The 18,958-nt window shown below is 40.2% G+C and overlaps 1 protein-coding gene across 1 annotated transcript in view; it reads right to left on the bottom strand.

Annotated features, from left to right (window-relative positions):
• Nucleotides 1–18,748, bottom strand: part of ntrk1 (neurotrophic tyrosine kinase, receptor, type 1) — a 137,659-nt gene extending 118,911 nt beyond the window's left edge. The window contains 2 exon segments of the mRNA XM_034174252.1: nucleotides 9,494–10,050; nucleotides 18,704–18,748. Of these exon segments, the coding sequence (XP_034030143.1) occupies nucleotides 9,494–9,714 (221 nt within the window). The 5' untranslated portion in view covers nucleotides 9,715–10,050; nucleotides 18,704–18,748.
• Between the last annotated feature and the right edge of the window lie 210 nt (nucleotides 18,749–18,958).

Here is an 18,958-nt window from a genome sequence, read left to right as displayed (position 1 = left end):
CACACACACACACACACACACACACACACACACACACACACACACACACACACACACACACACACACACACACACACACACACACACACACACACACACACACACACACACACACACACACACACACCTTTAAAAGAGCTGTAGTCATTATGAGCAAGTAATAATGGACAAGCATTCTTAAGGAGGCCCACAGCCAAGGCCAGTTTGCATAAAGTAGTTAGATATTAATGGCCTTAACAATGGATAGCTGAGTCAAAGGTGATACATTTTCCTTTATGAACCTCCACTAAACCATTTATTGCATAATATTATCTCTAAAACCAACACGTCTGAGCAGAGAACAGTGAACAGCAATACAGACTGGCTCAGCAGTCACATCACCACAGTTTATCTGACTGGGCTATGAGGTGTGCAGCTGAACTTTGAGATCCAATGTAACCGGCTCAATTGTCTAGCAATCCTCATTTGGAACTGTTTAACTAGCTATCCCCAGTTAGATAAAAAAAAAGAACCTGCAGTGATCGTTATATTTATTTTGACTTCTGTTTCATTGCAGACAGTATGAACCCAAGATATTTCATGTTTTGTGTGGTCAGCTTCAATTCATTTTTTAATATACATCTATTCCCGAGTTGCCTGCAATACATACTAAAAACACTGGTACAAAATAAATAAATAAAGAATGATGCTAATTCAGTCAGGTGACTGTAATCATGATTTAGTACAAAAATAGTGTCCATGAAAGGCTGAGTCTTTGAGGAGCAAAGAGGAAAGCATCTCCAGTTTGTCAACAAATGCATGAGAAAAAATTATAGAAATATTTAAAAACAATGTTCCTCAAGGAAAGATTGGTTGGGATTTGCATTTCTCTCCCTCTACAGTGCAAAATATCATTAAATGATTCAAGGAAGAAGAAGGAATTTCAAATCATAAAAGGCAAAGGTGCAAGACTAAGCTGAACACCCGTGATCTCCAATCCCTCTGGCTCAAGAACCATCTTTCATCAGTAGCTGATATAACCACATGGACAAAGATTTCTTTGGGAATCCTTTGTTAAGCACTACAATATGGAGTTGCATTTTACAAATTCCGCTTAAAATTTTACTCTGAAAAAAAAAAAAAAGGCTCTTGTTTAGGCCCCAGTCACATGGCACATGGCAAAAGCTAGACAAAGGATACAAAGTAAAAAAGTCAAATATCGTCAAGAAAATGTTGACCTCAATGCTTTAAACAAAATCAAAATGAAACATTCACGATCACGTGACCAAAAGCGAGTATAAAAACGAACGCAGGCAGCCATGTCCTTATCTCCAACAGTACTTGCAGGTATGAGATTTTGTTTATCTTGACAAGAGGTGAGAGATTTTGTTTGCTTCACATTCTGAGTTCTTGCAGCGTGTCTGTACGTTGTTGGACCACCCAGTCTCACTTTTTTTTTTTGTGCTCCCGTCACGAAATGAGTCAAATTTTCATGACGGGGCTTTTTTTTTTTTAACTCACTATTCCTAACCCTACTCCTTCCCCCAACCCTAACCGTAACCCCCCTGCTTCACTTATAATTTCATGCAGCCATCACGGAATTAATTACAATGAATTTGTGCTGCCATGAAAAAAATGAGGCACTTTTCATCACAATATCACGAACCAAGATTAGATTAATGTATATTTCGTGCTGCTGAATCACAAATTGCCGTGAAACTGGGTTGTGTCGGACATCTGTTATCTGTGATAGTTCTTGTCCTAACGAGTACCTTTGACAAGTCCATGGCATTAGCCATGGGGAACTGTCCATATCAGACAACATGCACACGCAGGCCAGCCACAAATGGTTGAAATGTGTGTAAATAGTTAAAGTAGTTGATAAAAAAATTTTAACGCTATTGTTTCTGTATGAAAACGTTGCTTTTTCATCCCAAACATGGACGATTCATTAGCGATACAAGGATGTTTTGTTCAGCTTGTAGAACCTTTAGTTTTTGATTCATTCAGATATCGTCAACCTTCGTTCAATACGACTTGGGAGGTTGAACAAAGTTAAACGACAGTCAAACGAAATGCTAGCATTACGAAAACTAAGCAAACAATAAGAAATATGAAAATCTTGTATGAGCTCTCAACAAATGACCATATACTGTTTGGGATGGATATACAGTTTCCGGCATTACCTCAGATGGAAAAATGTATTAGTGAAAATAGATTCTGCATTGACTGGAGTTCTCTCACACCAAGGGAAATTGAATCCTATTGTGTAAATACAGAGAGATTACTTGAAAACATCTATCTGCAGAGAGAAGCAGTTGGGTGTAGAGATAGTAGGTGTCAGAACACTGAACATGTTTCTGCTGTCTGTGCTATGTATGAAGACATAATTAAATCAATGATTGATTCAAGTAGATTTATACACAGGCTAAAAGTAAAAAGAAAGTTAAACCCGGTTGGAATGCCCATGTGGCTGAATTTTATACAAAGGCACCAGAGGCATCCCATGAGTGGATTATAGCTGGAAGACCAAGAAACGGGCCAGTTTTTGAGCACAAAAGGGTCACAAATGTCCAATATAAGTATGCTCTCCATTTTATCATTAAGAATGAGCAAGCAATGAAAGCTGATTCATTGGCCACTAAATTACAGTGTAACATTACATATCAATTTTGGAAAGAAGTGAGAGTCATGAAAGCTAAAGTTTCTTTGCCGTCTGTTGTTGATGGAGTTTGTGGTACAGAGAACATACTGGAAATGTGGCGACAACACTACAGCAGGTTATTTAACTGTGTTCAGAGTGATCTGTTTAGTGTAAATTAAGTTGATAGATCAATGTAATCTTGTGTCATGAAGTCCTTCAAGCTATCTCTGACTTGTCAAATAATAAAGCTGCTGGGGTAGATGGTGTCTCAGCTGAGCACTTAAAGTTTGCAAGTGTGAGATTAGGTCCTTTGCTCTCCATATGCTTTACAGCTTTTCTTGCACATGGATTTCTGCCTGACTCTATGCTAACTGTCTTGCCAGTCCCTGTTATTAAAGATAAAGCTCGGAAAATAGGCAGTTCAGAAAATTATAGACCTATCAGACAGCCAGTTTGACTTTAAGCTAAGCTTGGCACAGACCTGTGTATATATGCTCTCAAAGAAATCATTATGAAATACAAAAATCAAAATTCATCTGTTTTTATGTGTTTTTAGAAGCCTCTAAGCCTTTGACTGAGTATATCACAGAAAACTATTTATGAAATTAATTCAGAAGGGTGTACCCAAATATATTGTTAGAATATTATCTTATTGGTATGCACAGCAAAAGATGCTGGTTAAATGGGGAAATAGTGTGTCTGCACCTTTTAGGCTGGGTAATGGGTCAGGTGTGTGTGTGTGTGTGTGGGGGGGGGGGGGGGGGGGGGTATTATCCACTAGTCTTGGAACATAAAAGTAAGTCCTTTCGGCAGCTCCCTTGGTTTTTGTACTCAGGGTCGCCACAGCAAATCCAAGGTGGATCTGCATGTTGAATTGGCACAAATTTTACGCCGGATGCCCTTCCTGACGCAACTCCACATTACATGGAGAAATGTGGTAGGGGTGGGATTCGAACCTTCCGCACTGAAACATTACATGGAGAAATGTGGTAGGGGTGGGATTCGAACCTTCCGCACTGAAACCAAGTGCATTAACCACTTGGCCACCACCCCTACCGGGTAATGACATCATATAAAATGCTTTAAAAAGTACGGTAATGATTTGTAGAACTAAGGAGGACAGAGATACAAGATTTCCTGTCTTTTATCTGTCAAATACTGTGCTTAATGTAACTGATAAAATAAAATATCTTGCCCATGTAGTCACACAGGATTTGTCTGATGATGATGATATAAACAGACAATGTAGAACATTATATGCTCAGGTAAATACCCTGGATTTGGTCCCTGTACAGATAGGGTGAAAATAATGCTGTTTAAATCTTACTGTGCGCCTCTGTACACGGCACATCTTTGGTCCATCTATACAAAGGGAAGCTTGCAAAGGCTGCAGGTAGCCTACAGTGACACTTTTTGTGTGCTTATGTGGTGGCTGAGATGGACCAGTGCGAGTGAGACTTTCTCTCGGCGAGAGTAAACACACTGCAAGCCACACTGAGGAACCATATGTACAATTTTATCTGTCTTTTGCAAGCAAGTCTCCATCATGTAATTTGTGTCAAATTTAGTCCTGCATTTAATGTGAATGATGAAACGTGTCATTAACTGCTGTTGCCAGGAAGCCGTTGAAGTGACACTATGATTTTGGCTAACAGTGCTAAAACGTGTATTGTCCATAATGCATTTCCCTTTTCCTCTGTGTATGGTGTTGTTGTCCTTTCAGCTGCTCCCGTTTTTTTGTGTTCGGGGTCGCCACAGCGGATACAGCCAGATCCGCATTGGTAGTTGGCCCTTCCTGACGCAACTCCAGTGTAACCTGGAGAAACACACATAGCCACTGGTGTTCCAAAGAGGTCTCCCATCCAAGTATGAACCAGATCCCACACTGCTTAGCTTCTGAGATCTGATGGGATCAGGCTGACACAGAGCAGACTGGCTGCCCCTTTACCTCTGTGTATATACGAGTATATATATATGTATATACATGCTGAAAAGTGCTGATGTCAAACTCTTCTGCCATTTCTGTGGTGGTCAGACGACGTCCCGGATCAACAAAGCGTTTACTTTGGAAATGAACGGCGCATTCCACTGTTACAGGAGTTTTTTGTCATGAAAAGACGTGCGGAGGATTTTGCGCGTCGGGACGGAGGCGCAGGGCACAGAACAAAAAGCAACGCCGTGATGAAGCCTCACAGGACATGTTGTGGCATGTCCAGCCCATCCACAATTTCTCAGATAGTCACACGACTGAAAAGCCACCGAAAAGCCGTCTGAATTTTCATAATGGTTCAAGAGCTGGGCATGTTAGGGCTTGTCCTGTGAGACCAACACGGAGGTGTTTTCGTCCCGCGCCATGAGCGGCTCCGTGGTGAATTTCTCCGCTCCTCTTTCCATTACAAAAACTCCTGTAACAGTGGAATGTGCCGAAAAAGTGCTATGTCCAGCTGTCTTGCCATTTCTCTAGTAGTCAGACGACGTCCCGGATCAACAAAGCGTTCACTTTCGAAATGATCTGGTCGTTTGAGCCTGTCGATCGCCGCTCAGTGCGCGGCGCGCCATCCGCCGCTGTGGGCCGTCTTTAATCCAGTTGTAATTGTCCTTAATCTCTGTGATCGCCATAAGATCTTCACCGAAAGCCATCTGAATTTTCCAAATGGTTTCCAGTTGGCTGTCTCTCACACTTTCTGAAAAAATGTTGATGAAGCAAAGCGGCAGTCGATCAGCCAATTTCCTGACTATGAAAATCCAACGAGGGGGCTGGACCACTCCTCCCACAAGGCATGCTCACAGGCGAATGACGCAACCGACAGGCGTGAAAAAACTCACGCATGCACACGAAGGTTCAAGCTTGGCTGATGCAATCACATGTGATTCAAATCCATATAGTTTTTGCAAAAAATAAAAAGGTCTGTTACTTTTCTAACAGACCTCGTATATATCAGTGAAATGCAGTGAACTTCATAGGTTACGTGTCTTTAAAGCCATGGCAGCTTGCTGATGTCGCACCTGAAGGGAGAAACATGGGTATAATATATTCCATCTCAATGTGTCACATTATAGGTTTGTGGCTCCAACCGCCGGCACATCTTGTTTTGTTTCTGGCATTTTAGATTCACACAATCTTAATAAATAAATGCTAATATGCACTTGTACATTTTGTTCATGGAGGAGGGCTGAAGGCTACCCCAGCATAAACTGAGCAAGAGTCAGGGTATACGACGAACATGTTGTCAGTCCATCACAACAGACTGCATGTCAAAGATCACAATGCAGATAGATAGAGAGACAGATAGATAGAAAACATACAGAAAGAGAGAGAACATAATGTGCAGCTGATGACAGTCAACTTCAACAGGCAGAATTTTTTCATCCCTCTATTTCCCTGTTTGTCAGCTGTTTTTTATTCATATCTGATTGACTCGCACAGCAATAATGTGATTACAGGGCAGGTGGGCCCAGGATCACCCATCGCCCTTACTTATTTAATTGCGCTGAGTGGGCTGTAGATCATCTATTGTTCATGGGTGGGAGCATTGACTGGCAATTCAGAAAATTGAATTTATAATTCAGTGTATGATGAATTTCAGCCGCTGTTCCACAGCTAATGGCCCCTTGTTTGTTTCCGTGTACGCCTGTATTCCCACGCATTGCTAATACAGTGAAGTGCTGTTGTTTGCTGGCATGTAGGACACTGTGAAAACAAAATCAGAGAATGTCTCAGGTATTGATCCAACGCTTAAGCGAAAACTCCTGCTTTAAGTACTGTGATTTATCTATAAGATAAGGCAGAGAGGAAAGAAAGAAAGAAGTCAGTGGAGTAGTTGGTCCAGCTAAATAGCAGTCACACTTCCTGCTTAATTGCTTAGTTCGAGAGGCAAGAACAAAGAAAGAACAGCGTGATAGTGCACAGAGAGACATTTTCTATGCAGGACCTGAAAGTGGGTTGTATAATAATAGAGTAGCCCGTTTTAAATCACAGGTGGTCACTTTGTACCTCTTTTTCTTCTGTGAGAAGTTTGAAAAAGCTTGTTTTAAATAACAGTCATCTGCTGTAAATTTCCTGCCGGTACGTCACCTATAAAACTTCTGCATCTGTTGGACTTTTCTCTTTTTTATGAAAAGGGACATTATCATGGTAAAGCATTTACCTCTGAATAGTAAGTTGTTTTACGCTTTTTACTCTTTTAATTCATGTTATTAGTAATTGGAGCGGGCCGCGGCCTCAACTTGATCTAAATTCTGAGTCTTTTAGTGAAGTTTAGGGCTAGCGGCCGGCGATCACCTTAGTATTTCTTCTGTTTTTCTTGTTGATTAATTAAATAGAAATAATGGAAAGACACAGTGACACCATTTTGTAATTTTGCCTCTGTACAGTATTCATATCCTGACTTGGCTGAAGAAAACTGGCTGTAAAAATGAAGATTTATATTAGCAATATTCTTAATATTTATTTTGTCCAATTACCTATGGCTTCTAAAAATAGAGGGAGTACTCTATTGTGATACAGAGGCAAAATTGTAGAAACTGCATGGCTAACTACTTAAGAACCTCACTGTACCTAAACAAGCCTGTCCTCACAAACAGGGTGAACATGCATGAAGGAGGGTAGTGAGGGAAGCCATTAAAAAACCCATAACAAAGGGATGGATTTAAGTGAACTACTCTAAATATTTAAAATGTTGGCGCCTGTCCCAGCAGTCATTGAGTGAGAGGTGGGGTACACTCTGGACAGGCAGCCAGTCTATCGCATATAACCAAACACTTTCACTCCTACGGTCAATTTAACATTTCTAGTTCACCAAGCCTGCATATCTTTGGAAGTGGATGGAAGCTGGAGCACCTGGAGGGAAACCACGCAAACACAGGGAGAACATGCAGACTCCACCCAGAAAGGACCAGGCCAGCAACAAACCTGGGACCTTCTCACTGTGAGGCGACAGTGATGCACACGTTTCTCCGTGTCAAACAAATTGTGTCAGGAAAGACATCCGGCATTAAACTTGTGCCAGGAGCTGTACCTGATCCATTGGGGCATCCCTGAGCAACTGGGGCAGCAAAAAGTAAAAATCAATGAAATAAAATACAATAAAATAAATATAGCCACAAGCAGCAATTGACATGGTCCAAGCACCTCTTGCACAATTTGCCCAATGAACGTCATGGACGAAAGACGACACATATAAGACATTTAAATGAGTGCAGCGAAGTATTTGTGTTCTGTTGTGTGTGCCCGTTAGCGTTTGCCAGAGTTGATAATCCAACTAACCCTGTCCCCTTTGTCTTCCACTGTCACTTTGACTACCTGCATGACAACCTCCTCTCTGGCCTTCTTGTTCTCTTTTGTGGCTGGTGACTCCATACAGTGGCTACTGACAAATTTATACTATACTATACTAGTGGCCCATCAGGTTGGTTCATATGTCAGTTTTTGCATGAGTCCATAATGATCACAGAGTTTGATTTCAATAAAGTGATTCATGAGCTATTGCAGATTTAGTAAAATAAGCCACATCCACTCAATTTTTATAGGCAATTGTGGCAAAACAGGGACACAGTGGAGATTTTAGACTTAAGTCCTGAGTTTGTTGCTTTACCTTTTGCCGTTTCCGATCTCCAGATACTTTAAGGGCAGAAGAAGAAACAGAAGCACAGCAGCAGCAACACCAACAACAACAACAAGAGCAAGAAGAACAAATTGTGAGAGGGGACCTTCACACCATAGGTGCTTGGACCCCTAGAAAACAAAATGAACAAGCAAACAAAGAAAAACACTTTTCTTTGGAGTGCTCCTGTTTTTACTCAGGGTCACTGCGGTGACTTCTGCAGAGATCCACATGTTGATTTCGCACATACTTGACATCGCCTCCTCTTCCTGACACAAATACATGTACATGAAGGTAGAGGCACATTTCCTTGGACCAGGGAGCTGTATTTTTTATTTATTTAATTTTGATCATTATGTTTATATTTACATAAACCTTCAAGATGTATGACCTTGATGGACACCAATTCTACTGCATGAATTCTACTCCTGAGTTTATTCTTTGCAGACCCTCAGCTTTCCAAAGTTTGAAGTTACTACAAATGAAGTTATGAGGCGTTCAGTGGTGATGTTTCCTGTCAGTCTTGCTGAAAGCGTGTTTATACTTGGAGGGCAGACTTTGAGGAACAGTGGATGTCTGGGCAAGAGTTCTCACCACTTTATGCCAGACATTATCAGCACCAATAAATAACTGATTTCACTAACACTAACATTCACTAACAGAGATTAATTTAGCACATGCGACATCATCTCAAATAGCACGGGAACTATTTTAAATCAAGACTAGTGAAATGCTAGTAAATTGGTCAACATGAAAAAAATTTAATACTCAATGAAACAACATGTCCTCAAACTTGTGTCAAGAAAACTACAAGTATACCTACCAACTATCAACTTGCAGAAGTGAATTTTTTAAGAGGAAACAACAGAAAACAACACTGAAGTTGCACAAGTTTCTATAATCAAGTCAGTGTAGTGTAACACATTTGGACAGCAGCAACAATTGGCTGAGATAAGATTCGTTAGCTGTCTTCTCACTTGTGCAGACAACCCAAAACAATGACTTGTGATCGTGATAAACTGATTATTGACAATCGAATTGATCTATTTTTACATGCTCTTCTTAACATTTACAAAACCCAAAATCGTCCACATATATTAGATCAGATATTACACCATTTACAAAACGTCCAGTCAGACCCAAAGCCAATCAAACTGATCCAAAGTCATAAACTGGACACAGAAAATCAAATGCAGCGAACAACCAGCGCCAAGCCACCAGCAGCGTATGCAAGAGTGAAGCCATAATCCAACCAGATTATACTTACATCTCAGTCACGTTCTCACTCTCTTGTGCTGACAGCACTGGGATGCTGGTGATAGCATCAGGCTCCAGGCATTGTAGCATGACGAAAGAGCACCGGCACGGCGAGGGGCATCCCCCCAGTGTGGGCGCTGGTGCCAGGCTGAGCAGGACAAGCACCAGGGGCAGAGGAAGTACCACAGCCGAAGATGCTACCATCGAAACTGTGCCCTCTGACACAGCCATAAGTGGACGCTCAAGCCACGGTCTCCTTAGTACCACCAAAGAGGTATTGGCAGGTTTAGATGAAGTTAGTGAGTTGTTCAAACAGCGAGAGGTGAGGAGCTTTGACACACAGTGGCTTTTTCCTTGGTTCTCTCACAGGGTTGAGTTCCCAGCTGGTCAGGGTCTGGTATTGAGCCACAGCTGTACTGAGCAGCAGGAGGGGGAGGCAAGCAGGCAGGCAAGGGCCCTCCAGGGATATAGTGGTAGTGGGCTGCAGCCTCCCTCTCTCTTTCCCTCCCTCCCTGTGTCTTTCTCTCCTCTGTGATAAAAGGAGGGGCGAGATAAGTCACCAGACACCTAAAAAAAAAAAACAAGAAGGCAAAGGAGGGGTAGGTGTGTGTGTGTGTGTGTTGATGATGAGAGGAAGAGATGGGATATGGCGATGGAGATCTCATCTGTCCCCCTCGTGGTTGAGCGATCTGTCCCACCAGCAGCTAGAGGCACAAATAGAGCCAAGACGTCCGGACCCTCTCAGAATTTCAATACATGTGATAATGATTTCACACAAAAGATGCCAGTACACAGTCCAGTACATCATATTCTGTTGTTGATCCATTTAAAACTTTTTATTTTAGAATTTTGCGTATAAGCATTTGCCATATTTATACCTTTTGGACTCTCACATTTCATCTAGCTGCAGTAGATACATCATTAATTTTGAGAAGTGGGGGTGGACTTGTTGGGGGTGGAGGGGGGGTTCGCCATCCAGGATCCAAGGCAGTTTTGTGTCGGGGTGCATGTGGCAACATATGGGGCCAGTGTATACAGTGAGGCAAATAAGTATCTGATCCACCTACAAAGAAAGGAGAGGTCTGTAATTTTTATTGTAGGTACACTTCAGCTGTGAGAGACAGAATCTAAAGTCATCATTTATTCAACAAACATAGATCAATATATACAGTGAGTCAAATAAGTATTTGATCCACTGTGTCATAAATTCATACCATTGTATGATTTTTAAATAATTAATTTACATTTTATTGCATGAAATAAGTATTTGATCACCTACCAAACCACAAGAATTCTAGCTCTCACAGACCTGTTAGTTCTTCTTTAAGAGGTCCTCTTATTCTGCACTCTTTATCTGTATTAATGGCACCTGTTTGAGCTGTTTACCTGTATAAAAGACACCTGTCCAGACACTCAGTCAATCCCACTCCAACCTGTCCACCATGGCCAAGACCAAAGAGCTGTCTAAGGACACCAGGGACAAAATTGTACACTGTAAAAAATGTCCGTGAAAATTACAGTGAAAAACTGTGAAATGGTAACAGGAATAAACCGTAAAGCAAGAAGAAGCTTATTGTTGTAGAATAAACATTGAATTACCATAAATTTAAAAACTGTCAAAAATGTTATTTTTAATTGTTTTAACATGTGAAATATATGGTGAAAAGCTGAAATGGTGACAGCATTGGACAGTCATATTAAAATAGCACATTACTGTATTATTTACGGAATATCACCCAAGTCATCCAGAGGCATACATTTTTAACTTATGGTTCAAATTTTAACCTACTCATTTTGGACAAGTTATTTAAAATTACTGTCATGTCTGAAGTTTTATAAAGTGAAAATATCATATATATGTTTTCGTTTTAAAGTAATGTGCTAATTTTTAAGAACCAATCAGTGTTTAGCAGAGGCACTTTTACCCAGAATGCTTTGCAGTCTGTGTTTGTTACAAAACCTCAGAATTAGTGCATTATTCAACATTAAAAGATATAATGTTATATTTTAACTTTGTACAAATGACAGGATTGACATTAATGGAGTTATTCTATCAGTATTTTCACAAAACCATAAGTTAGTATGACTTTATTTTTCATGACCTCCGCCTGACCGGAGCATTATGATTAGTAGAGAGCTGATTTTGAAATGGCAACCACAGCTGCCAGTTTTTCACCGTAAATTTGACAAGATTTTTTTTTACAGTGTAGACCTGCACAAGGCTGGCATGGACTACAGGACAACAGGTGAGCAGTTTGGTGAGAAGGCAACAACTGTTATGATTATTTATTAGAAAGTGGAATAAACACAAGATGACAGCCAATCTTCCTCAGCCTGGGGTTCCATGCAAGATCTCACCTCGTGGGGTAAAGATGATTCTGAGAAAGCCCAGAACTACATGGGAGGACCTGGACAATGACCTGAAGAGAGCTGGGACCACAGTTGCAAAGATTACATTAGTAACACACTACACCGTCATGGATCATCCACTGACCATCTGGATGATCCAGAGTAGGCATGGGAGAAGGTTATGTGGTCAGACGAGACCGAAATACAGCTTTTTGATATCAACTCCACTCGCCGTGCTTGGAGGATGAGAACAACCCCAAGAACACCGTCCCAACTGTGAAGCACGGGGGTGCAAAATATCATTTTTGGGGGTGCTTTTCTGCAAAGGGGACAGGACGACTGCACCAAAGGGAGGATGGATGGGGTCATGTATTGCGAGATTCTGGCAAACGACCTCCTTCCCTCAGTAAGAGCACTGAACGTGGGTCATGGCTGGGTCTTCCAGCATGAAATAACCCAAAAGACACAGTCAGGGCAAGTAAGGAGGGGCACCGTAAGAAGCATTTCAAGGTCCTGGAGTGGCCAAGCCAGTCCCCAGATCTGAACTCAATAGAAAATCTTTGGAGGGAGCTGAAGCTCGAAACCTGAAAGAGCTGGAGAAGGAGTGGACCAAAATCTCTGCTGCAGGGTACAAACTTAGTCAAGAACTACAGGAAACATCTGACCTCTGTAATTACAAACAAATGTTTCTGTACCAAATATAAAGGTCTGTTTTTCTGTTGTATGAAATACTTATTTTATGCAATAAAATGCAAATTAATTTTTTAAAAATCATACAATGGTATGAATTTATGACAGTGGATCAAATACTTATTTGGCTCACTGTATATATTGATCTACGTTTGTTGAATAAATGATGACTTTTGAATGAGCTTTTGCATTTGGACCAGGGGTTCCTTTGATATTTAATGAGGCTGTTTCCTTCTGCTGGTGTAGTTTTAGGTACCACGTGGATGTTGTGCTGCTGTCTCTGGCATATTTGATTTTCTGATTTTTTTTTTTTTAGATTCTGTCTCTCACAGTTAAAGTGCACCTACGACAAAAATTAAAGACTTCTCCATTGTTTGTAGGTAGGAAAACTTACAAAATCAACAGTGGATCAAATACTAATTTGGTCTCAGATCTGACCTTTATGATTATATTTTACTGTGGCCATTGGGAATAAAGCATGAATGGATATTGTTTTTTTCTGTTCTTGGCTCTGTACGTGCGTCATTCAATCATTTTCTATTCCCACTTATTCCATTTAAGGATTAACAATCTCTCTGACCACCTGAAGGATCAGAGAATATATTTGTGGTTACACTTTGAGAAAGACACTGCATGGAAACAAGCACGCCGTCCTGATTTTACTTGATATGTCTTGTACATGTATAGCATCACTGATGTGAAGGGCCAATGTTTTATTTGTAGCAGGGTGAAGTCCGGATTGAAAAGACATTCCCGCTAGCTTGGCTAACAGGGAATTCCCCTTTGGCTGACCTGGTAGAGTTCTGGTCTTCAGTTTGAGCAGTCCGGGGTTTGATCCCACCGCCGTCCTGGCCACAAAGGTCCTCCCGTCAAATATTCAATACTAATGAAGGAGAGTTTGACATGTACTTCAAAAGATGTAAAGGGAAAAAGACAAAAGATGACATGCAGCTTGAGTAGTTCAACACTACTATACAGCAGGTAGGTGGTAGAGTTAGGTAGAGTTGGACTACAAACATGTACACAGGTAGGGTTGCCAACCGTCCCTTGAAAAACGGAATCGTCCCTTATTTGGAAATAAAAGTGTGCGTTCCGTATTGACCTGAAACGGGACGCAGTTTGTCCCGTATTTCTGTGAGAATCAAAAAGTCTGTAAAATGTCAATTGACTGGCGCTTTATATGGAAACTTACGGTAAATTTGATCCCAGCCTCTCTCCTGCTTTTCACCAATGAGCTGACAGACACGAGTTGACGATACAGAATCACTCTTATCTCATTGGTCGAGGGACATCTGCTCGCAAGAAGATACCGACGTCATGAGCCGACGACGGTCGCTGGACGACAATAACAAAGCAGCATGGCTGATATCGATACAGACACCGACACTGGCCCTGCAGATATGCCTACGGACAGCAATGTCTGTAACGTCGTTACTCCTCCTCCTAAAAAAAAAAAAAAACAAACAAAAAAGAATGCAAAAATACAGGGGAAAATGAGAAAAGGAAAATGGCTGGGTGGAAAAGGTGCGCTATAACAGTATTGTTTACTTTTCAGACTTTATTTTTTGCACTTTTTATTACACTAAATGTGTAAATGTGCACTGTTACATTGTTTTGCACTGTTACATTGTTTTGCATGATGCAAATTTTCTATTGTTTTTTTTTGTTAATTTATACAATTTTAAGTTAAGCAATAGCACTACAGAGATTTATTTTTAAAGAAGACAGAATGCTCATATTGAAATTGTGAGTGAAAATTTATTTTGCACTAAAAATAAATTGCTAAATAATAATTTGTTTTCTACGTGTTCATATCAGAACAAATGCATGTATGCATCTACCTAAATTCAGGGTCAAGTCAACAGTCAAATGGTTAAAAATCGTTTCACACAGACGCTGGGAAGGGTGAAGGCAATGGTCAGTCGGCCGGTCGGCCCTGGCGGTGAGGTGTCCCTTATTTATTTTTCAGAGAGTTGGCAACCCTATACACAGGGGTTGGATTCAAGGTGTGTGCTCCAGACTACCTACCTGTGTCCTTGGCAGTGTTGCCACAGTTACTTTGAAATGCTACTTTGTTACCCTTTTATTTATACAGTTACTTCATTAGCAGCTTTATGCAGTTACTTTATTAGCAGCTGCCAACAACGTGCAGCTAATAAGTAATGTAGCTAATAAGGTAACTTATAATCTAACTTACTCTTAAAATTGAGTAATCAGCAAAATAACTAATCAATAAAGTAACTAATAGTTACTTATCTGAGTACACAATCTTAAAAATAACCATTCAGCAGCTTCCAACAAGTTGTCCACATTTGCTAATGAAGTAACTGCATAAAGTAACTGTAAAATGTAACTGTAAAAACTAACTAACAAAGTAACTCTTCAAAGTAACTGTGGCAACACTGGTCCTTGGACAAGATATGTGATCTACATTGTCCCAGTCCACCCAGCTGTAAATGGGAATAAGCACTTGGCTCGGGTAAGTAACCTGCAATGGACTAGACTCCCATTCAGGGGGAGTTGGAGGCGCTCAGCAACTTAATACTGGGATAGATGTCAGCACCAATGGGCCTCAGGGCCTGCATATGACTTATGTCTTCTTCAGGCTGGTTGGGGTGTAGATGTAGAATTGCTGCAAGCTGTTTCAACTGATTGCATCACCTATTGTCACCCACTCGTACACCAATGTCAGCAGCTGCAATATTAGGGGCATTTCATGGGTTTAAGACCTTGCACAAGTGTACCTTAATGTTGTGAACAAAGATGGGACTGTTCTTTGTTTTCCCAACCCATAATTATTTTGTATCTGGTTGAAATGTCTGTGGTGTTATAGTTATGTAGACTACATTACCCAGCATGCTCAGCAGGAGTTGCTGCAGAATAAAAAATGGCCACAGTAAAGAGTTTACAGAGAAACCCACACTGACCGTCTCTGGGCCTTATTAAATGCATGCCCAAGTATAACAGTGTCAAACCTACAACAACCAAGACATTAAATGTCAACTTGCTCTGCCCCTTCAGTCACAAGACTACTTCTTTAAACTTTAAACCACCAATTAACCACCAACATACAGTAATGGGTAATAAAATGAAACAACAAAATACATTTCCACAATCAAAGGCCATAATTGAAAGCGTACAGTGCCTCCAGAAAATATTTACAGCACATCACTTTTTCACATTTTGTTATGTTCCAGCCTTATTCTAAAATGGAGTAAATGCATTTTTTTTTACCTCAAAATTCTCCTCACACCACCCCATAATTACAACATGAAATTAGTTTTTTTTTTAATTTGCAAATTAAAAAACAAACAAAACAAAACTAAGGAATCGTGTAAATAAGTATTTGATTGATTGATTGAATTACAGCCTCAGTTCTTCTTGAATATGATGCCACAAGCTTGGTGCACCTATCTTTGGGCAGTTTTGCCCAATCCTCTTTGCAGCACCTCTCAAGCTCCATCAGGTTGGATGGGAAGCATCGGTACACAGCCATTTTCAGATCTCTCCAGAGATGTTCGATCGGATTCAGGTCTGGGCTCTGGCTGGGCCACTCAAGGACATTCACAGAGTTGCCCTGAAGTCGCTCCTTTGATAGCTTGGCTGTGTGTTTAGGGTCACTGTCCTGCTGAAAGATGAACTGTCGCCCCAGTCTGAGGTCAAGAGTGCTCTGGAGCAGGTTTTCATCCAGGATGTCTCTGTACATTGATGTATACATTCATCTTTCCTTGAATCTTGACTAGTCTCTCAGTTCGTGCTGCTGACAAACATCCCCACAGTATGATGCTGCCACCATCTTGCTGGATGGTGGCTGGTTTCCTCCAAACATGATGCATAGCATTCACACCAAAGTATTCAACCCTTATCTCATCATACCAGAGTAATTTGTTTCTCATTGTCTGAGAGTCCTTCAGGTGTGTGTGTTGTGGTGTGTGTGTTGGTGTTTACATATAAATGTGCTTTTGTAAAATATGCCTTTTTGTATTTGTTAAAAAAAAAAAAAAATTGCAAAAGCCAAAAAGTGAAGTTGTGATTAGACAACCGTCTGATATAACCGGGGTCAAAATAAATAGAACACTGCCATCTACTGGCGTCCAGACGCTCATACTGCCATGAACACTACTGGCCAGTAGGTGGCAGTAGAGACTGTGAAAACTTGCTAAAACAAATATTCCAGATAATCCGTGTCTGCTACGTTTAAGATGCGTGCTATTTAATAAATGCAGACTGAATTTCAGACATCTTATATATATTACTCTGGAACAAAGACGACACAGTGTTTGACATAAGCAGGACTCTAAAGAGCAAACAGGAAGCGATTGCAGCTCACAATGATTCCAACTGAAAATAATGGAGAAGCAACCTGGGCTTCTTCTGGCATTTTTACATAAAACAAACACAATAACAACGTCTATAAACCCAGAGAATATATTCTTAGGAGTTTTAGGCATAATATACAAAGGGTTTAATGCTGTTGCCCGTGTGGAGCCTGATCGGAACATCTCAAATGCATTTCTTCTGTCATGAATGTGCTGAGATTACCCATAATGCACCTGGACACAGCATGTCCACACTAAAACCTTCAAAATTAGTGCAGTACTTTAAAAATAAAACATATTTCTGATATTTTCACTTTATAAAACTTCAGGTGTGATGTTAATTTAATTAACTTGTCCGAAATTAGTTAAAATTTTAACCATAAGTTAAAACTGTATGCCTCTGGATGACTTGGGTGATATTGCCAGCACATCAGTATGGGGTCAAAGGAAATGATCTTTTTTCTTTTATTTTTTTTCTCTCTCCTCTCTTTTCTGTGACTAGTTCTCCTTTGCTTGCAGAGGATAGAGCAGTTTCTCCTGGAACCAGCTCTTTTCTGTTTGCAGAGGATACAACTGTACATCTACTATAAAACATTTAACAGGTAGGCACTCAAATCTTTGATTTCAGACTTCATAAATGTTTGTAATTGTTAAACTTTGTTCACCACACCTGCAAAAATATGTTAGCTGTCTAAAATTTATCGGACCAAAATTTATTGGAAGATAATTCGTCCGCTGATGGTTTTCAAAGTTATCTGAAAAGATAATCCGATAATGAAAACATTAGCTTTGATAATTAGCAGTTTGCGGATTAGCGGAACTGTGCCCACCACTGTTGAGATATTAGACCGGGGGGCAACAGTGTGCCACAAAGGGCCAAGATGGTACAGGGTTTCCTTGGAAGCAGTTGCATTCAAAGGTAAAGTCCTTATCTGTAAAATTACCTGCTGAGGTGAATAGTAGCTAGGAAAACCAGCATAGAAAACAATTGCAATATTTGAAGGGACATATATGGAACAAGCAAGTATTCCAGTCGTCGGGGAAGGAAAAGCAAAAGGTAATACTATGCTAACAAAGGAAAAATACATCAAGAGAAAACAACTGAGACAAGTTCAGAAGTAATACAAAAAGTTTATAGACAGTGACAGGGAACAAGACATGAAACTCAAGCACACACAAGTAATAAAAAGTGGATGGAAAGTATTGCTCTGGATTCAGGAGATGTTGCAAAAAAAAGGGGGAAATGAGAAAAATATATTAGCTAACCCAAACTACTCAGCAAAAACAAGTTCAAAAGTTCAGCACTAATAAGATCCAAAAAGGGAAAACTGCTCACAAGAGAATTAGAAATAAATAAGATGGAAATAATATTTCAAAGAGGTACTAAATAGACCAAAGCCTACCAGATAATAGAAGGTGGGCATATTAATGAAACAGCAGAAATCAAAAGAGAAGTAAATAAGAGATAAATACAGCACTGAAAAGACTTAAAAATGGAGAAGCAAGGGATTAAAGCAGAATGATTAAAAAACTAAACTGGAAATACACAAGATTTCAAGTAGACTGTGTGCCAGAGGACTGCAACAAGCAACAAATTATTAAAATACCAAAGAACCTAAACAAATGTGAAAAATAGAGAGGTATTACACTTTATCATTGCATAGCAAAATTCTTCAACGAACTGTCATTGAAACAATCATAAGGAAGTCATCTGACAGAATACACAATAATAATGAGAAATATACCTGCACAGACAACAGAATGGAACACCACGCTGTATTTGAATATCACTGAGTATCGACAGTATTATCAAGAAGCATTTGGATCGTTATGAAAATATGTTGTACACCAGAAAAAGTTACCAGAATCACGGCACTAGACGAAAGCAAGAGATGCACAGTTGTTGAAAATGGGAAGTCAGAAGAGCAGTTAAACAAGCTTGCGCAATGTTGAACTTTGTATTCCTACTTGTAATAGAATAGTCTTTATTGTCATAGTACCGGGGGGGGGATAATGACATTGGGGGTGTTCCCACAGAGCTACTGTACACCACAAAAAAAGAACAACAGGACATCTTCTACGCCACAAAATACGTTCAAATATAAAATTGTATGCTG

This window comes from Thalassophryne amazonica, chromosome 7 (assembly GCF_902500255.1).
Source record: "Thalassophryne amazonica chromosome 7, fThaAma1.1, whole genome shotgun sequence".
In the NCBI taxonomy this organism is placed as follows: Eukaryota; Metazoa; Chordata; class Actinopteri; order Batrachoidiformes; family Batrachoididae; genus Thalassophryne; species Thalassophryne amazonica.
This window is presented reverse-complemented; position numbering and strand designations above follow the sequence as displayed.